Raw genomic sequence first — 22,240 nt, 5'->3', positions numbered from 1 at the left:
CGCTATTCAGTGATTTCAAATGTAGGAGGTCCTACATGTACAAAAGGGAAAAGGGATACCTTAAAACTAACTTATAAACTATATAAAGAGCGGATCAATGCAGCTGAAGACTGCAATGATTTTTGTCGAAATGCATCAATTATCTTATTGGACATAACATCCAAAGTGTCAACTTCGGCTAATTGATGAAGTTCACTGGTGCTGAACCAGGAGGAAGTTTCAGAATCATTTTCAGAATTTTGTTCTGAATCCTCTGAAGTTTTTTCTTCCTGGTTAAGCAACAGCTTGTCCAGATCGGCACAGCATAAAGCATGGCAGGTCTGAAAATTTGTTTATAAATTAACAGTTTATTCTTGAGACAAAGTCTAGAATTCCTGTTTATAAGTGGATACAAACATTTAATATATTTGTTACATTTAACCTGGATACTTTCAATGTGATCCTTGTAAGTAAGGTTTTTGTCAAAAGCAAGTCCAAGATATTTCACTTGATCCTCCCACTTTAAATTTACCTCATTCATCTTTATAATGTGATGACTTTTGGTTTAAGAAAATCAGCCCTTGGTTTGTGAGGGAAAATAATAAGTTGAGTTTTGCAGCATTTGGAGTAATTTTCCATTCTTTCAAATAAGAATTGAAAATATCCAAGCTTTTTGTAATCTTCTTGTGATGACACGAAGGCTTCTACCTTTGGCGGAGATGCTTGTATCATCAGCAAAGTGATTTCTGACATCCTGGGGCAAATCAGGCAAGTCAGAAGTAAAAATATTGTATAAAATTGGACCCAAAATGCTTCCTTGAGGGACGCCAGCACGTACAGGTAGTTGATCAGATTTGCTATTCTGATAACATACCTGCAGAGTACGATCCGTCAAATAATTTTGAATAATTTTCACGATATAAATCGGAAAATTAAACCTTTTCAATTTCGCAATCAAACCTTTATGCCAAACACTGTCAAATGCTTTTTCTATGTCTAGAAGAGCAGCGCCAGTAGAATAGCCCTCAGATTTGTTGCTTCGAATTAAATTTGAAACTCTCAACAACTGATGAGTAGTTGAATGCCCAAGGCGAAATCCAAACTGCTCATCAGCGAAAATTGAATTTTCATTAATGTGCGTCATCATTCTATTAAGAATTATTCTTTCGAATAATTTACTAATAGATGAAAGCAAACTAATGGGCCGATAGCTTGAAGCTTCAGCAGGATTTTATCCGGTTTCAAAATCGGAACTACTTTGGCATTTTTCCAACTACTGGGAAAATATGCCAAATCAAAACATTTGTTGAAAATTTTGACCAAGCTACTTAAAGTTGCTTCTGGTAATTTTTAATTAAAATGTAAAAATGCCATCCTCACCAGGGGCTTTCATATTTTTAAATTTTTTGATAATAGATTTTATTTCATTCAGATCCGTATTAAAAACTTCATCTGATGAAAATTCTTGTTCAACAATATTCTGAAATTCTATTGAAATTTGATTTTCAATAGGACTCAAAACATTTAAGTTGAAATTATGAGCACTCTCAAACTGCTGAGCAAGTTTTTGAGCTTTCTCCCATTAGTTAATAGAATATTATCACCATCTTTTAAAGAAGGGATTGGTTTTTGAGGTTTCTTAAGAACCTTTGAAAGTTTCCAAAAAGGTTTGGAATAAGGTTTAATTTGTTCGACATCTCTTGCGAACTTTTCATTTCGCAGGAGAGTGAATCTGTGGTCAATAACCTTTTGCAAATCTTTTTGAATTCGCTTCAGTGCAGGATCACGAGAACGTTGATACTGTCTTCGGCGAACATTTTCAGACGAATCAGAAGCTGAAGATCGTCATCAATAATGGGAGAATCAAATTTGACTTGGACTTTAGGAATAGCAATATTCCTAGCATCCAAAATTGCATTAGTTAAAGATTCCAAGGCTGAATCAATATCAGCTTTGGTTTCTAAAACAAAATCATGATTTAAATTATTCTCAATATGATGCTGATACCTGTCCCAATTAGCTTTGTGGTAATTAAACACAGAACTATTGGGTCTGGTAACTGCTTCATGAGAAAGTGAAAAGTTACTGAAGATGATCAGAATCAAAATCAGCATGAGTCACTAAAGGACCACAATACTGACTTTGATTTGTCAAAACCAAATCAATTGTTGATGGATTTCTAACAGAAGAAAAGCAAGTTGGCCCATTCGGGTATAAAACCGAATAAAGACCAGAAGTGCAATCTCTGAATAGAATTTTACCATTGGAATTTACTTTTGAATTATTCCAAGATTGGTGTTTGGCATTAAAATCACCGATGATCAAAAATCGAGATCTATGCCGAGTAAGTTTATTCAAATCCCTTTGAAATAATTTTTATTTTCCCAGTGCATTGAAAGGCAAATATGCAGCTGCAATCATAATTTTCCCAAAAGAAGTTTCAAGTTCAATGCCCAAACTTTCAATAACTTTTAACTTAAAGTCACGTAACGTACTATAAGTCATACTACGGTGGATAACTATTGCAACTCCACCGCCATTTCGATTCATTCTGTTATTGGTTATAACTTTATAATCTGGATCACTTTGAACAAACTAATGATGCAAAATGGCTTCTTTGGGCATACCGAAGGCACCAAAAAAGTTTCAGTCGGATTAAAAAATACAAAAAAAAAAACGAATGACCGAAATCCTAGAGAACTGCTTAGCATGGAAAAAAAACAAAAGTGCTCGGATCGGGCTCAAAATTTTTCTGGGGGTTCCCTGGCCGAAATAATTAGACCCGTATTTTTTTGTTTGGCCATTAGGGTGACCTACGACGTGTTAGGGTGGTCTGAAAAATGGCCATTTTCGTCGATTTTCGCAAAAACCACTTTTTTCGAAAAATCATAACTCCTCGCCATTTTAACCGATTTCAATTGTCTTATACGCAAATGAAAGGTGATAAGTTGGTCTTTCAAAGAAAAATAGTAAGAAGTTTCAAAAATCTAACCTAACATATGAAAAGGGCGTATGAAACTTTAAAATGCCGTTTTGCCGGTGTCTGGACCAAAGAGTCTATGTCTGGAAATATTTTTATCGGATTCCCCGGACATTTTTACATAACATACTAAAAAATGGGAGGAGTTCATTAACAGGATTCCGAGATATGATTTTTTGAAAATAAAACCGTGTTTTTCGCAGCGCAAAAACCGGAGATTGACGAAATTGGCAAAAAATCAACTTTTTTCACTAAAACTGCGATAACTTTAAAATTTCAGCGATGACCTATAGATGTTTGGGTAACAAAATTTTTGTAATTAAAAGACGCAACTTTTGGTACCCAGACATGTATGCAGTTTTAGTGAAAAAAGTTGATTTTTTGCCAATTTCGTCATTCTCCGGTTTTTGCGCGCGGCTCGTCAGAAAACACGGATTTTACTTTCAAAAAATCATATCTCGGAATCCTGTTAATGAACTCCTCCCATTTGGTTTAGAGATATTTGTGCATTTGGCGTGCAAATTAGTCAAATTCGTGGTCTATGAGAATCTTTAACATAAAAACTACACCCCTGCCTGTCGCATTTTTGTTTAAAAATTGCCACCAAATTTCAACTTTTTTTGCCGTGAAAAATCACTAACGCTAGTGTAGGAGTAATATTAACGAAGTTCAATTTTCAATTTTATTAAAGGCTTTTTTGAGTGACAAAGCCAAAAAGCCAATCAAGTTATACAAATTTATACACGGAGAGTATTGTCCGCAACATATGCTTCCAAGCAAGATTTAATCGTTCGTTTCATTTGGAAACATTGTAAATATTTGCACTTTTAATTAATTCAATTCAAATTGTTACATAAATACCATATTGCTTGTTTAATGCTGATTGATTCTCAACTCATTTGGTCAGAACCAGTGATTCTGCTTTCAAAATGTTTGCCATAGTTCTAAAAGCATAAGAAAAATGTGATTTTGTATATTCGTACAATGAAAACTTTAAACAACCTTGGTTGAAATTGTTCGAAAATTAAAATGAATGTAACAAAGAGTGTTTTCCAAAAAATACGTTCTCTTGAAAACTTTCCATTCATTTTCAGCATTGCTCGTGTAGCAACTCAAAAAAAAAACAAACAACCGTGCCATAAACGAATGCTCACAGAAGCGCAATAATTCACTTGATTTCGGAAACTTTGCCATATTTGCGCTCATAATTGACCAACACACAAGCCTGGGAAAACATGGCGCAAATTGTGTGCCTCTCTATGTTAATTAACAATGGTACCGACGAGTGCACATTCGGAAAGTTCATTCCAGCTCACATGAAGTTCAGGTCGATGTGAAAGGAGGAGGATTGCTCGAATCCATTGTGGGTGGAGGGGGGCGATCCAACCCGGAAAAAGTTTACTTCGACAGCGCAAAGGCAAACAAACAATCGAGAGTGCACAATTAGTCCGTTGTTCTTGGGAAATGTGCCTTCCATTGGGTGGGAGGTGCCCAAGGGCATTGATTCTAGGGTTTCAAAATAAATTAAGGTGACATTTTTTCTCAGTTTTCTTTTTCAAAAATGCAAAAACTAACTTCCAACTCAAAATTTTGAAGTGCTGTAAAATTTAAGTTATTTGATTCTGTAGTTCTTCTCCATAAGTCCCCAAAAAACGACACCCTAATCCAGGGGTGCTCAAAGTTTTTGGAAGCCGGGCCAAATTTTAAGCTCAAATTAGTTTGCGGGCCAAATCCTTTAAATATTATTTAACATTAAAATTGATTTATTTTTATTTAAGGGTGCACAGCAACCGAAGAAGTTGTTGTCTTCTTATTCCAAATTTTTCAAACTTACGGACCCAATCCTGAAAGAATCTGATTGTCAAAATGGTCAAACTTTATTGTAAATAACTTTGAAGACTGTAATTTAGGGGATGAATAAAAAATCATATCGATAGTTCCCGTGTTTTTGAAAATACTAAAATGTCTGTAACAGAAATCTGGGTGCAAAAGCGATGGTTGATGTGTACCGTTAAAACATAAAAAAATAATCAGCTGAAGTTTTTTGAAATTTCTTTCATTTTTTTGACAATTTCGTTGATTAAAATAATAGAAAACACAACATGACAGTTATCTATCACTATTGTTGATTTTATTGTTTTAGGAATTGGAAAATAAAAATTTGGTTGAATTTACTTGTATTTTAATAAAAAATTAAAAAGTTTTTTTATATTACAAAAATGGTAACATGTAATTTGAACAATTTATGTAACGGCATAATTTTATCTTCAAATTAGGTGTAACTCAAGAAAAATTGTTGAGAGCCAGAATTTCAACATTTCACTGAGAAAAATGTTAGAATATGTTTTAAAAACCCTTCAGGTTGATTTGCAATCATTATTTTCAAAAATTGTAAGATTTGACGAAAAACAAAACATTTTATCGAAAAACACTTATTGCCTTACTGTTCATCGAAAATTAACTAAAATTCAATCTATTTTTGAATGAATCCGAACATGCTCAAAATGATTCTAAAATCAGAGGAATGCATTTCAATTGATTTCAGCTAATTTCACTTAAAAGTCATTGATATTTTAAAATATTTAAAAAAAGGTTTTTGCCCTGATTGTTTAAGCCAATTTTTCATGATAGGAGGAAGGGAGGGTTGGTCGACAAAAGTTCCGTATAATATTTGCAACAACCTTATTTACTCAATTTAACATGTTGTCTGCCTGAATCAGATGGCAATCAATCAGATTCGTTATCGTTGAGTTCGAATCCCGAGGGAAGGTTTCTAAGTGCAAAGTTAATTTGAGGGTTAGTTCATAAAAAGGATCATTAATAATTTAAAATTAATATGGAAAACTTATATTTTTGCAATTATTACAGATTTCTACCGAAGTCAATTTTGAACGTATTATAAACATTTCCAAACATGTTTGAAGAAAGTTTGAACGATATTTACTAGCTTCACTCACATTGAAACGTGTGAAGTTGTTTTAATTATTAAGATTTTTGAGAAAAATATTTGTGTCGGAAAATTGGGATCAAAATATTAATAAATCATAATTTTTTTTTAACAAAAAATAGAAAAAAGTAAGCATAAAACAGATTAAAATCAACCATAATTTTGAAAAGTATAAAATCACTTTACAAGTGGTCAACGGGCTATTTTTCATGATCGTTCAAAATGGGTCCGCGGGCCACAAAAAATCACCTCTCGGGCCACGTTTGGCCCGCGGGCCATACTTTGGTCACCCCTGCCCTAATCCCAACTCCAAAGAATCCGTCTCTACTTACCTCGATGTAGTTACTCCCGCCGTGGTAGTCGTACGAGGTGCCACTCTCGTTATTGCAACTTCCGGCCAGGAGTTCCGGTGCTGCTTGGGACGCTGACGATGTCATCCCGATTCCGTTTGTTCCGGGTGTCGTCATCGGAATGGTCGTTGTCGTGGCCGATTTTTGAAGTCCACCGCCGCCGTGGGATGGTGGCAGCACTGTCAGGTCGTTGGTCGAAGAGGTGAACGTCTGTGGGGACGAGAGTACGAGAACGAGTTAGATGGAACAAGTGCAAAATCAATTACGGTAATTGGTGGAATGGGAGAGTGTGCGTGTGTGTGTGTGAGAGGTCTGGCTTGAAAAGAGGGAAGAAGCAGCAGGACTTTCATTAGGCAATGAGTTGAAACCAGCAGGATGCGAGCAGATCGTCTGCATTTGAATTGGGCACTTGGTCTTGGTCTATTTGGCTTCGGTGAAACGAAGCGATGTGGTAATGCCAAACGCTCCAGGGCGTTAAAAGCCGTTTAGCCCGGGAAATGCGAGCAATTCCGGATGAATTGCAGAGTTGAAGCCAGCAGGGTGCGATGCGAATCATCGTTTGGGTTATGATTCGAAAGAGGAAACTTTTTCAGTTCCAGTTAGTTATTTGGGCGTCTGGCTTTTTTAATCTACAGCGAGCCATGTTTCCTAGCAGTAACTCTGCCACCATGTACCGTAAATTGGGGTGATATTTATAAATTATGAGATGAGCAATTCTCTACCAAAACCGGAAATGGATTTTATTTGTATTTTTTGATTTGGCTCAAACTTTGTGGGGGCCTTCCCTATGACCAAATATGCTATTTTGTGTCATTGGTTCACCCATACAAGTCTCCATACAATTTTGGCAGCTGTCCATACAAAAATGGTATGTAAATATTCAAACAGCTGTAACTTTTGAGTGAATTTTGATCACTGGTTCTTGTAGGTATTGTTGAGACTTTTGAGAAAATAGGTACACGGAAAAATTTGCAGATTTTATCAACTTTTTCACTAAAACTCAATTTCAAAATACGTATTTTTGATTTTCGAGATTTTTGATATGTTTTAGGACAAAATCCGCAACTTTGAGCCATAGAGAAACATGGTCAAAATCTGCCGCCGAGTTATGAATTTTGAAAAATAGTGATTTTTGAAAATCGAAGTTTCATGCAAAAAGTTTGACATTATTTAATGCAAAATTGAATTGCATCGAGTACTTACAGATTTTGACAGGGCTCCGTTTCAAGATATAACCACCGAAAGTTTGATTTTAGCGAATATTTGCAGTTTTCAATTTTTAAAATAGTGACCATGAGTGACCACTTAAAATATTTTTTGAAAGTTCATAAATTTGCTATAAAATTGTCTAAGAGACATTGAAGATTGGACCTCTGGTTGCTGAGATACAGCTTAAAAAAGGAAACACGAAATTGAAGTTTTCTGTCTCACTAAATAGCCCACCATTTTTAATGACGATATCTCAGCATTAATGGTCCGATTTTCAATGTTAATACATGAAACATTCGTGAAATTTGCCGATCTTTTCGTAAAAAATATTTTGAAAATTTTTAAATCTAGACTAGCATTTTAAATGGGCAAAATATTCAATATTTGGCCCTTTTAAAATGTTAGTCTTGATTTAAAAAAATTCAAAATATTTTTTTCGAAAGGATCGGAAAATTTTACGAATGTTTCATGTATTAACATTGAAAATCGGACCATTAATTGCTGAGATATCGTCATTAGAAAATGGTGGGCTGTTTGGGTGAGACTTAGAAAACTTCAATTTTCGTGTTTCTTTTTCTTTAAGCCGCTGTATCTCAGCAACCAGAGGTCCAATCTTCAATGTCTCTTAGACAATTTTATAGAAAATTTTATGAACTTTTCAAAAAAAATATTTTTAGAAGTGATCACTCATGGTCACTATTTTTAAAAATTGAAAAACTGCAAATATTTCGCTAAAATCAAACTTTCGGTGGCTATATCTTGAAAACGGAGCCCTTAATCAAAAAATCTGTAAAGTACTTTTCGATTGCAAATTCAATTTTGCATTAAAAAATAATGTCAAACTTGTTTTTGCATGAAACTTCGATTTTTTCCAAAAATCACTATTTTTTCAAAAATTCATAACTCGGCGGCAGATTTTTTGACCATGTTTCTCTATGGCTCAAAAGTTGCGGATTTTTGTCCCCTAAAACATATCAAAAAATCTCGAAAATCAAAAAATACGTTTTTTGGGAAATTGAGTTTTAGTGAAAAAAAAGTTGATAAAAAAATCTGCAAATTTTTTTTTCCGTGTACCTATTTTTTTCTCAATTGTCCTCAAAAATACCTACAACTTTGCCGAAGACACCAAATTGATCAGAAAATTCACTCAAAAGTTACAGCTGTTTGAATATTTACATACCATTTTTGTATGGACAGCAGCCAAAATTGTATGGAGACTTGTATGGGTGAACCAATGACGCAAAATAGCTTATTTGGTCATAGGGAAGGCCCCCACAAAGTTTGAGTCAAATCAAAAAATACAAAAAATAAAAATGGTCGAAATCGGCCGATTTCGTAGAGAGTTGCTCAGATTTCAAAACCTTAAACTTTTGTTTAGGGCTGTTGAGTCAAATATCTTGAGTATCTTGACTCAAGGTCCTCAAAAAATTCAACAGATGGCTCTCCAACTTCCTATTTTGCTGTTATTTGATTCCAACTCCAAGCTTCAACCCTGCACTCCACTCAATTTGCATGCCAGGAACGGAAAATTTCCACTTGACCACTGACCCGTACGATTGTTTATTCATAGAATTGATGCCCGGAAGGAGTGGTTGTGGTCCCCCGGGGCGGGCAACTCCGGTCTAATTCCACTCCAACGTGGAGTCCATAGATTCCATTAAGCTTCGATTCACGGAAGGAGAACGCATCGCAACTTACCAGCTTTCCCGAGGAGCCAAACTTGCGCAGCCGGTCCTTCTCGAGCCGCATCAGTATCTGGGCGTTCTGCTCGCACGTGTAGGTGTGCTGCCGGGGGTTCTTCCTGTCCAAACTGTACTGGTATAATGGCCTTAATGGATTTGGTATTATCTGCAAATATTTGAACATCGGCATCAACACAAATTCCGGTGCGCTAAGAAGCTGGGGCGTCAGCTTGAATGGGGTGAAAATAGTTGGGGGAGAAGGAGGTGAAGGTTGAAGACGGTGTTGTTGGGGGAGGAGGAGTGGGGTGGCAGATCCGAAAGTGATTGCGTAAATATTTAATGGAAATTCGTGGTACACTTTTTGGTTCATGCTGGCACGCACCCCAGACTTGGTTTTCTGTATGGAATGGTGTTGGTGCATGGTTAAATTGGGATAAATCTAAAGGTTTATAGTAATTTTATTATTTAATTGTAATTCATCAATTTAACGATTTAAATTTATTAATTCGATTTACATAATTTAGAAAGTCACCTTTTGGAACCATAGGTTTAACAAATCAAATAAAATATTTGGCTAATTTTTCAGTTCTATTACTTTGAGATTTAATCAACCAAATAATTGGGTGACATTGACAAACTAAAAATAATAATCAAATGATTTCAACATTAACTATTTTCATGAGGTAGAGAGCAACACATTTGAATTATTTGTCGAATTTCCAATCAGATATTTAAAATAATTAAGTAGAAGTATCAAAAATTTCATCATTATTAGGTTAGGTTGGTGCAAATATTTTTCAAAGGCAAATCAAATATTGTACCAACATACTTAAAAATTTGTAACGGGAATGCAAGTGCAATCAGCTGAAATCTAGATTAAATTTTCAAAACAACCAGATAGGGCCTTTTGAAAATTTAATCGAGAAATCAATTTGAAATGTATTCCCTTGCGTTTAGAATCATTATTAGCATGTTTGGGCGTATTAAAAAAAATATATTTTGATGGTTCGGTGTACAGCACCGCAAAAAGATTTTATTTTCGCAAAAGGTTTTGTTTTCGTCAAATCTTACAATTTTTGAAAACTAATAATTGTAAAACAACTGAACCAGTGTAAATTGCAATTTAAAACCCTTTTTTCATTCAAATGTTGAGACTATAACTTGTTTTTTCAATGATTATATTTTTTGCGTCATGTTTGTTAACGAAGCATTTATGAAGGTTCAATAACGATAACTATAAATTATTCTTTCGGGGATAATCTTATCGACAATAATGGACGATAACTCATTTTTGAAATCTTTTTAAAATTAACTTAATCCAACCAAATCATGTTCAATTTTCAATGATCTCATATTTTTTTTATTATGATATTGTAAAGAGTTTCAAAGTATAAATACTAAAAAAAAATCCAAAACAATCCAAAGCGTGCAATATGGCTTTCAATCGAAGCGAAATTTTGTATGCAATTTCACTTTGTAAGACTTTTTTGGTCAGATACTATAATTTTCACAAAATACCGGATATTTTCAAAAACACTCAAATATTTATAAAGTGAAATATTGGTTTCAAACAAAGCTATTTAACATTTTCAAGACTTTTTTTTGGTAAGCCATACACATTTTCATAAAATACTGTATTTTTTCGAATTTTTTTTTGTGATTTGCAATAGTATTAGCATCTAACGATACCGATTATGGTAATAATGTGCTATCAAACGAAGCAAGATTATATTGGTAATTTCTCAACTTTAGAGTTTTATTAAATACTTGAATTTTCACAAAATATTTCTTTTATATTTAATTTTTTTATATTTTGAATCATGGTGTCACACGAGGTGAAATTTTGTATTTGCATTTTTATTTTACTCGAGTTTTCTTTTACAAAATATTCATTTTTTTACAAAAGCGGTATTTTTCGAAAATACTTGAAATTGCATAATTTATAATAAAGGTTTATAAAAGTGATTCCCAAATTTTCTCAAAATACCGTACTATTTCAAAAATACTCAAATTTAAATGTTAAATACAAATTTTAAAAATATTTTAAACACCTGAGGTTTTGCCTTCCTCACTGAGGTAAGGCTATAATCCTGCTCTAAAAATGAACTTTTTATTAAAAGCTCAAAGACCCTCCTTCATGTATACATATTAGGGTGGGTACGGATTTTGAAAAGTTCTCAGATCAAGTTCTGGTGTGCTTCCCCTTGTAGGGCATACCCATATAGACTCTTATGCCAAATTTCAGCTCATTTGGTTGAAAACTGGCTTGTCTCAAGCGAGTTCAAGTTTACATGGGATTTACTATGGGAAATTTTGAATTTTCGTTCATTCGCTCCTACAGGCCTGGGGAAAACATGTAGAAACTTCTAGGATGGCCAAAAATGAGCGGAATCGTGTGGAGAACAACTTTCCCTAAGAGACCAGGTCGATTCGTTTAACCCCCATCGAGCTCAACGGCAATACATCCGGGGTTTTCGGAACCAACGGTTTAAAAAAAGAAAAGCATCAAATTTTCCTTAGCATACTATGAATGCTTGATGAACACCGCGACGCCACATGTCAAACAGCTACCACGTGATTGTAAAATTAGCACCATAACAGTTTTTTTCTTATTTAGAGGTTTAGAATACAGCTAAATAGTATCTGAATCACCATAAATGAAAATTCTATAGTTCAAAAAGGAATAAAAACTAATTTTTTAAAGGCGATGCTAGTCCACGTGGTAGCTGTTTGACATGTGGCGTCGAGGTGTTCATCAAGCACTCATAGCATGCTAAGGAAAATTTGATGCTTTTCTGGGGAAAACCGTTGGTTCCGAAAACCCCGGATGTATTGCCGTTGAGCTCGATGGAGGTTGAACGAATCGACCTGGTCTCTTAGGGAAAGTTGTTCTCCACACGATTCCGCTCATTTCTGGCCATCCTAGAAGTTTCTACATGTTTTCCCCAGGCCTGTAGGAGCGAATGAACGAAAATTCAAAATTTCCCATAGTAAATCCCATGTAAACTTGAACTCGCTTGAGACAAGCCAGTTTTCAACCAAATGAGCTGAAATTTGGCATAAGAGTCTATATGGGTATGCCCTACAAGGGGAACCACACCAGAACTTGATCTGAGAATTTTTCAAAATCCGTACCCACCCTAATACATATCGACTCAGAATCGAAAACTGAACAAATTTCTGTGTGTGTGTATGTATGTATGTGACCAAAATTCTCACTGAGTTTTCTCAGCACTGGCTGAACCGATTTTGATCAAACCGGTTGCATTCGACTTGGTTTATGGTCCCATATATCGCTATTGAATTGTTTGAAGTTTCGATAAATAGTTCAAAAGTTATGTATAAAAATGTGTTTTCACATATATCCGGATCTCATTTATATGCATGTAAACGATGTCCGGATCCATCATCCAACCCATCATTGGTTAGGTAATCAACGAGTCCACAACATTGAAGATCTGGCAACCCTGTCTTGAGTTATTACCACTTAAGTGATATTTATGTACTTTTTTGAAGCCGGATCTCACTTAAATGTATGTAAAAGATGTCCGGATCCATCATCCGACCCATTGTTGGTTAGGTAATCAAGAGACCTTTCCAACGAGTCCACAACATTGAAGATCTGGCAACCCTGTCTCGAGTTATGACCACTTAATTGATATTTATGTACTTTTTTGAAGCCGGATCTCACCTAAATGCATGTAAACGATGTCCGGATCCATCATACGACCCATCGTTGGTTAGGTAATCAACAGACCTTTTCAACGAGTCCACAGCATTGAAGATCTGGCAACCCTGTCTCGAGTTATGACCACTTAAGTGATATTTATGTACTTTTTTGAAGCCGGATCTCACTTAAATGCATGTAAACGATGTCCGGATCCATCATCCGACCCATCGTTGGTTAGGTATTCGAGAGACCTTTCCAATGAGTCCACAACATTGAAGATCTGGCAACCCTGTCTCGAGATATAGCCACTTTAGTAATATTTATGTACTTTTTGGAAGCCGGATCTTACTTAAAAGTATGTAAACTACACAGAAAAAAAAATGTGAATTTACTCGACACGGAAAAAATGAATCACATGTAAACTCAGTTGATGTAAACTTGAGATTCGTCGTAAACGGTTGAATCACACGTAAAATCATGTTTTTACGTATAATTTGTTGCAAATTTACACCAAATTGCATTTAAAATTAAATGTTTAATGACGTGCAAAAGTGTTACATCATAAATGATGTAACATTAGGAATTATTTTTTTGTGTGTATGTCCGGATCCACCATCCAACCCATCGTTGGTTAGGTAATCGAAAAACGAGCTCACAAAATTGTTGATCTGGTCTGGAGACAAGGTGTCTCGAGTGATGATTACTTAAGTTATATGTGTGTACGTATTTTTCTGGATCTATAAAAAATAGCTGAAATATGTGTCCAAACCACTCATTATTACTCATTGTTGGTAAAAAGTGAGGAAGGCATCAACCACGTAGGTGGATTAAGTTAGTTTTTATGTTATCAAAAGCTTTATTAATTCATGAATTTCATAAAATTTTCAATTATGTTCTTGTTCATAGAAAACATGTTTTAAATACAGTTCAAACTCGATTATTCGAAGGCCTTAGAAAAATTTCACTTAGGATAATCGAATCAGGCAAACATTTTTGTTTTCGTTGTTTTATTTTTTAATGTCGAGCTCATTTATGACCCCTAAACTGTGCTTGAGAAATTTAGAATTATAAAATTCAAGATGGTGGTGATGAAATATTGAAAAAAATATGCGAAAATGAAAAAAAATATTGTTTGTTTGGATAATCAAATCACGGACAAATAGATTGTTTTTTGTTTTTGTTTACTTTCTTACTTTTATGATTAAATTCGTATTCTGCGACGCAATTTTGTCAAATTTGAATACTGATCTTAAAAATTATCAGGTGATTTTTTTTATATATTTCATCACCGTCATTTTGGCCGCCATCTTGGGTTTATACATTATAAACCACTTTAGAATAGTTTTGGGATATCAATCAAAAATAAGACACTAAAATAAAAATATCTTTTTTTAGTGATTCAATTGTTGAAGTGAAATTTTTCCGAGGCCTTCGGACAATCGGTTCTGGACTGTAATTAAGGTGAAACAGGACAATAGTTCTTGCAAAATTTCTGTTTTACTTAAATCAATTTCTGAATTCGACCGGAATTCCTGTTCTTCACAGGTTTTTTTTAAAGATTCTTTTATCTTAGCTTGCTGAAATTTCTAAATAAGTTGTGTTGTGATGTCTAGACTAACGTTTGGGTAGAGTTTGAGCGAACGAGTATATTTTAGTTGTAACAGAAATTGGCCATGCTTCATGAACTCCAATTCTCCACAATTTTCCGTGCACACAGTCCCAGCCAACCCAGGTCAGCCACCCATTTCGGGGGAAAAAAGTCAACCACATACACAGCATCAGCCGAGATGTTGTCGTGGTCAGGGTTCTGGCATGGATTTTTCCTCCGGTTTTTGTGTGTTATCCGCTCTGTCTGTTGACACGATGTTCAAGAGCCGGGGGTGACTTTGTTTGCCGGGTCGGGAATTGGCCTGGGAAAATAAATGGGGTCTCGAAGGTGGTTTGGTCCATAAAGCTTGTTTTTCTCTGTCTCTGTCTCTTCCTCCTTCTGGGTTTGCTCCGGTTTGGATGGATTACCCTAAATCAATGTCGTCTTCACGCCCATTACCGATGGCAGGGTGCGTGATTAGGGTTCCGTTGGTCGGGGCGGTTTTGGTTGGAGCCCAACCTAAGGCAAACACTGCTTTGGGAATAATTTGCAAGGCGTGAAGTTTCCCATCTAAACTAAATCGATTAAAGTTTCATCAAAAAGGGGGAAAACTTCAAAATTTTCATACGACGAAAGTTGCATCGTCCTATGATGTGCCGTAAACCACAATTTTGGCCACAACAAGGAGATGTCACCGGTTGAGGGGTAGCATCTGGGCGTTCGAGCGTGCCCTGGAGCCGGTTCTTTGGACGCTTGACCCGAATATCGAGCTGGCCTGTCAGACGGTGATGCAGAAGATTGAGTGGTTTTCAGAAGATTAGCATTTCTTGGCAGCAGAAGCAGCAGAGTGCGCTGTTCGATGAGAGCAGTGATGTCAGGCGAATAGTTTGCATATGAAGGAGCTATTTGACAGGATGGACATGAAATATCGATTTTACGATTATTGAGGTACTACGTTCTGAGCAGTTTGAATTTTTCATCGTTTACCCTGGACAGCTTTATTATCAGTCTTTTATGTCAAAACTTCTTTTGATGCATTTGAAGCCATTGAAATTGGTTATCACCCAAGAAATGCAATATCAATCAATCAATTTTGGATCAATACATAATTGGAAAAGAAACATAGGAGCGATTATTTTTCGATTGATTCCGATGAAATTTGGATGAGGTTAACACAGATGATGTATGCCTGAAATAGCCTTTTAACATTTAAAAATTAAAGTTTGACGTCATTTTAATTACCGTCATCAGGGGTGACATTGGGTCTGGGGGTGAGATTGGGTCTTACAAATTTAAGCATTTTTGTATGACCCATTCTCATTCCCCAGACCCAATGTCACCCCTGTTGACGGTATGACTGGAATCATGTTGCTTCAACGGTTTATAATTAAAGACAAATCATCAGTTTTTTTTTAAATTTATTTGCACGTCATAATTGAATCCATCAGCTTTAATTTTAAATCCCTTAGCCACAAAGGCCACTTCAACTTGCACGTGCCATGTTCGACCCTCCACCAACACCAATTAAAGTCAATTTAGTACTTGAAAAATGTTCCCCCCTCCCACACCCAAACTACTTTTCTCCGCAACAACTAATTTAGAGTTTTTCCATCTAATTTTCCCCGCTCACCTCGGAACACTAAACCGGAGCATTGCAGAACAAAATCGATTTCGTACCGGCAATCCAATGGTGGGCTCCATGGCAAAGGTTAATTGCTAGCATTAATCTGATAATTAAGGCACAAACAGGATCCGTGTTCCCCTACCCCCCACTCATCCACGCCACGTGATTCAATTTGATGCCACTCCCCCTTGAGTGGAACTATTAGTCGTGGGGATGGCCTGTGGCAAGGATTATTTTCTCCCTTCCCCGCCTCTAAATTCAAGTGATGGTATTTTGCCTCTTAATTTGATGTTGTCTGTGAAATCAGAATATTTTTGTTATTAGAGTTTCAGGGGGCAACAAATTAATTTTTCTAAGTTCATTTGTTCAATTTCAAATTTTCAATGGAAATTTAAGTGCATCAATTGAAGGTGAAATCAATTTTACAATGCATTCCCCTACGTTTTTTCATATTTAGCATGTTTGGGTTAATTCAAAAATATTTTTCAATTTTTAGAAGTGTTCGTGACGAAATGTCTTTCCTATAATCACCAAAAATAACAGTAATGAAAAGTTCTATCAAGCACTCACTTGTACTTTGTAAAACTGTTCTAAAGTTTGTTTTTACTTAAAAATAACTAGTTTTGATTGTTTTTTGAATTTGTAAATAATCATCGTTTTTCAAATTGTTCCATAAACTGCTATTAATAATTATTCCATAAATTCAATTTAAATTTTGTATTCCCATTTTTCAAATAAAAAAAAACACAATTTTTCAACGCTATTACATCTTTTAAGCCTCTATAGAAAAGTTATAAAACAATCAGGCATTTTATTTAGGTACAAACAGGGTTGTTAAAATATCAAAATATCAGCTCTCAGCAACTACAATTATCCCGCCTGAATATTCATGCCTCAAATACAACTGCTCTTCTCTCCTCATTGAAGCTCTCAGCGCCGAACATAGCCGAACACGTTTTCGTGTTTGCACACTCGCGATTGACATTTTCATTTTCTCTCTCATTCCCGCTTCCACGATCATGCTACCGCAACAGCATTTAACCACAAAAGCCGCCACAAAACCAATTTCGCAAACGCAATTTATCGGGACGTCATGCGTGGTCGGCTCCTAATCGCCATCTCGCGTTCTCTTTTTGCCGTTTTCGGAGAGATTGAGAGACTCAGCGGTCAGAGCGCATAGTCGAGGAAAAGGGGAGGAGTGATAGAGAGAGAATGCTATCGCTGGGAATCACGTGATCACGTGAAGAGATCTCACAAGCTATAGTGACGGCCGTGCAGTTCAAGAATATTTGTTCAAGAATAATGTTTTTTTTTTTATTTGACGCTATTGCAAATTTTATTTCCATTTTTTGTCTCCTCCTTCTTTTAAAAAGGCCCTATGTATATTTTTTGTTAGTGTATTGTGTATCAAATTGGGAACTTTTAGACTTTTTGCAAATTTCGAATTTTGGAAAAGACAGAAGGCTTCATCCATAAAGTACGTCACGCAAAAATCAGCCAAAATTTACCCCCCCTCCCCCCCTTTGTCACGCTTTTCCTATACTTATAACATACAATGTCACACTTGCTCAGACCCCCCCTCCCCCCCTAGAGCGTGACATACTTTATGGATGACGCCGAAAAGACATGGGAAAAAATCATAAAAGTTCAAGAGAAAAATTATGTTCGTTAATTCTTTGAAATTTTTCAAATTGTCGGTAGTAGCTTAACTGTTATAATGTATAAAGCATTTTGTGATATTTATTTTAAAGGTTGGCTTGTTATTTGAAATTTAGTTTTTTTGCCCCTACCCTTGAACTTGACCAGAGCCGAAGAACAAAAATTTTAAATAAAATTACAAAATAACTAGAGGTGGGCAAAACGGCTCTTTTTTAAGAGCCGATCATTTTCGCTCGCTCACAGAAATGAGTGGCTCTTTTGAACGGCTTGTTCGTTCTTTTCTTATTCAAAATTTGTATTGAAAGGCTATTTTTCAGAATGGTGTGATTTTTGAGTTTTTTTTTATTATTGGCCTTTAATGAATTATTTGAAAAAAAAAAACGAGAAAATGCGCTTTAAAAAACCATAAGCGATCTCTAGATCAAGATTTCTACTCGAACCTGAACGTACAAATAATTGAATGGCACCCAAACTTAAATTTAGGATTTTGTAGAAATTGCGACGAATAAATGGAAATAACCCCTCTTTAACCTGCAACCTTTTCAATATAATTTTTAATGAGCATTGAAATATTTGAAATTGAACTGTCAATTTTCAAAAAACTAATTGTATACTACAATTTGTTGGAAATTCAATTAACTCTATTTATAAACTTACAAATAGACACGAGTTTAAGAACCATCCATCTTGGAACAGTTCTTTAAAAAGATCAGAGATTAAAAAAGAATCGACTTATTTTGTGAGCCATAGCTCGTTCGCTCTTTTAAGTGAACCGCACTTTGAGCAGCTCGCTCGTTTTTGCCCACCTGTAATCAGTACTATCTCCATTTGATATTTAACAAGATTTTTTTTTATATTTTCCCAAAATTTCGAACTATTCCTTGGTTTGAATAAAATCTTATTTATGGTATAGAGAGCATTTTTGGCACACGACGTTTTAAAAATGCTTGTCACTCCAATTTATTGTTTTTTTTTTTATCATAAATAATTTGAATCAAACAAAAAACTGAATTATTGGAAAATTGTATAACAAAAGACTATTGACAATTGTTTTTTTTTGTTTTCGGGCCTGTCCCATAGCCTCAAACGTTTTGATTAAAATTTTAATTTTGTTTCATTAAATGAAGTATTTTTTCCAAAGATTGTTTCATTTTGATTTTTATTCAAAATTGCAAAATAAATCATAATAAATCTTTTTCTTGAAAAATAATCGAATTATTTCTGGTTCACTCTGAAAAAAAAATCAGGTTTTCAACTGACATGTAATTTTAGAAGTTAAACTGTAGGTGGTCAGTTAGTTTCCATTGGAGATAAAAAAATAAATAGGGGAAAAAAAACCTTTCAATTTCCCATAGAACCACCCCGCGCGCCACTCACCTCCGTGTCCGCCTCGCAGCTGCACAGTGACAGGGTGCTTAATCCGCCGGCACCGCGCCTCAGCGAGTTCTTCCCGGTCGTCGCCGGCGCCGCGGCCGAGTCCTTGTTCTTCAGAATCGAGGACCCACTTGGTCGCGTCAGGGTAGCCGTAGCGGCCACCGTCGCCGACACCGGGTACTGAACCGACTGCTGATGGTACTGGGTTTGAGCGTGGGGCTGAGTGTGATGGCTGTGGTGGTACCGGTGGTGGTGGTGGTGCTTGTGGGGTTGCTGATAGTCCGACTGGGACGAGGAACAGGTCGAGTAGCTATCGTTGTTGGGATCCACCGTTGATACGGTCGAGTGTTTGCTGTACTCCTTCAGCTTCTGCTGATGAAGCAGAACTTGCGTTTTTATCGCCATCGAGGAGGGCTCACCGTTGGTGCTGCTATTTACATTTAAATTGGATTTCCCACCGTAGCTGTTGCGTAGCGTGTGAAAGCGTTTAAACTCATCAGCCGTCGAGGTGACACCTGCCGGCTGGTCCGGCTTGACCGGCTTCGTCTTCCACTTGGCCGACCCGCTGCGCACCGGCGCACACTCCAGCTTGTCCGTTGATTGCTGGCCATTGTTGTACTCGGCGCACTGCTCGCTGTACGACTTTTTCAATCGCTGATGATAGCTATTGTTGCGTTTTAGGGACGACACGGCACTCGAAGGTTGCTGCGGTTCGGCAGAAGCAATTTTGCCGTTGTGTTTGAGGTGGCCGCCAGGACCGGTCCCGGTGCTCCCGTTGGTCCGGTGGTGGTCGGTCATGATTGCGCGTACGGTCTCCGTTTTGGGTCGTCGCTGCTAAAAGTTCGATTGGGAATTGTGCTCGGTCCCGGGCTTCATACCTAGAGTTTCATTAACTTCACTTTTTTTCCCGATCTTCTATTTCACGCTGCTAATGAATGTTGAAGGATTTCTGTTTTTTTTTTCTGAAAGGAAAGCAGAAAATAAGGTATGATTAGAAAAAACGGGAATGGCTTCAATTTATGCAGGAAACGATTTGAAAATTTATCTCTCCTCCCTTCTCTCTCGCAGCCATAAAGAAAAGCCTTCCTGGGGGGTGTACCGGCTATTTGCGCCTGCTTTCAATCAGGGATGAAGTTCAGAGTGTTATAAGAGTTGTGTTGTTCTGGCATTTAGAATCTTCTAATTTCACTATATTTGATAAACTTTCCGAGAATTTACTACGTACAGCGATTCCACGTCAAAACAGCAGGATCCAGAACAAAGGTGTTCCGATTAGGCTCAAATTTGGCATGGGATTTCCTTGGTTCTGCCTTTCCGGAGATATTTTTTTAAATTGTTATTTTTCCAAAAAAACGAATTATTTTGGTACCACCCTATTACAGTAGGACAACTTAAATTGCCAAACCAAAAAAAAAACAACTCTAATTACTTTGGAACATTAAATCTCATGCCACGGAATCAATGATAATAGAGTTGATCAATTTCCGTTATAAGTCCGACACAGACAATTCTTCAAGTTTACATAAGATTGTTTAGATGTAATAATTCTTTTATTCCTTATTTTTAAATGAATTTGATAAAATGCATTGCCTGAATCAATTTTCGAAATATTAATACAGACACGCAATAAACATAAACATTGATAAAAATTTGCATAGGCCTAATAATATTTCATGATTAGGCCGATGCAAATATTTTTCAAAGTTTTTGTCCCTCGGCTCTGGCCGGAGTTAAGGGGAGGGGGCATAAAAAAATATAAATATTGAAATAACAAGCCATAGTTTCAACATTTGCATGGAAAAAAGTGTTTTAAAATGCATTTTGCACTAGTTCAGTTGTTTTACAATCATTACTTTTCGAAAAATTTAAGATTTGTTGAAAACAAAAACTTTACTGAAAAAAAACTTTTTGAGATAATAAAAATTGAAAATTTTCAAAAAAATTAAATATTTTTAAATTAACCCAAACATGCTAAAAATGATTCTAAACGCAGGGAAATGCATTTCAAATTGATTTCAACTGACTTTTTAAATTTTGAAGTTTTTTGAAAAAATATTGTTGATGCCCCTTGATTTTTCGGGACAACTTTGAAGGGGGGTAGGGAAGAGAAAAAAAACTTTTAATAAATTTTTTACCAGCCTTATAATAAAAAAAAAACTTTAAAAAATTAATGAAATTGATTTATTTAGTTTTGATTTTCTCTCAAACTTAAAAATTTAAAAATGTATGAACCTTGCCTGGTTGTTGATAATATATTTTCGTATTATTTAGAAATATTTTTTCTGAATATCTTCAAGTAATTTTTAAGATATCGAATACTGTTATTTTTCAAATGATATTTACTTGTTGTTTTTTGTTCTGTTAATTAAAATTTTAATTTTTGTAAAACAATAGACTTTTTATTAATTCTATTCAATTGTGAATGAAATCATACGGTGATGTTGTGTATTAATTTTAATATTAATAATGGACAATTATTGTGATAAATATTTTTCTTGGAATACGTATTTTGAAATAATAGCCGGATTTCCAAGAATAAGCCGGACAGGCAGGTACAAAGTTTTTGCCACACCCTCCCCCCCCCCTTTAAAATCGGCCCAAAAATCCAAGGGCAAAACACAATTTATCAAAAAACTTCAAAATTTCAATGGACATTCAAGTGCATTGCACTGGGTTTCTCAATAATATTTTGAATTTTGAAAACTAATTATTGCAAAACAACTGAACTAGTGTAAATTGCATTTTAAAACACTTTTTTATTCAAATGTTGAGACAATGGCTTGTTATTTCAATTGTTATATGTTTTTTAAATTCCCCTCCCACCCCCCTCCACCCTTCAAACTTTGAAAAACATCTGCTCTCCCTTATTATTGAATTATTTTTTGTTTGCTTGCTGTATGAGTTTGAATATGCATATGCGATTCGCAGTTAAAAATATCATTGTTTAAATAGAAAAAAAAATACACGAGGTGAAAAAAAAAATATTTTGATATTTACTGCATCGACTACTATTGCTTCAAAGTATTAATGTGAAAATTTAGAAATTTAATGTTTTTTAAATGCTATTTCATATGAAACTTTTTCCAAAAAGTAGAATTACACAATAAATAATGCAAAGAAACCCCACATTCAACAGCGCAACTGTTTTTCACTTCAATTAGAGATTCGATTTCCAAAC

The 22,240-nt window shown here is 35.5% G+C and overlaps 1 protein-coding gene across 2 annotated transcripts in view; it reads right to left on the bottom strand.

Moving 5' to 3' along the window:
* LOC6054720 overlaps positions 1-22,240 on the bottom strand; it is a 162,047-nt gene that overhangs the window by 73,485 nt on the left and 66,322 nt on the right. For both annotated transcript variants that reach the window (XM_038256493.1, XM_038256492.1), the window contains 3 exons: positions 19,066-20,024; positions 9,164-9,313; positions 6,239-6,466 (listed from right to left, as the gene is read on the bottom strand). In XM_038256493.1, coding sequence (XP_038112421.1) covers positions 6,239-6,466; positions 9,164-9,313; positions 19,066-19,860 — 1,173 coding nt within the window. In that variant the 5' untranslated portion in view covers positions 19,861-20,024. The remainder of the gene's footprint in view (positions 1-6,238; positions 6,467-9,163; positions 9,314-19,065; positions 20,025-22,240) is intronic.

This window comes from Culex quinquefasciatus, chromosome 2 (assembly GCF_015732765.1).
Source record: "Culex quinquefasciatus strain JHB chromosome 2, VPISU_Cqui_1.0_pri_paternal, whole genome shotgun sequence".
NCBI classification, from domain to species: domain Eukaryota; kingdom Metazoa; phylum Arthropoda; class Insecta; order Diptera; family Culicidae; genus Culex; species Culex quinquefasciatus.
This window is presented reverse-complemented; position numbering and strand designations above follow the sequence as displayed.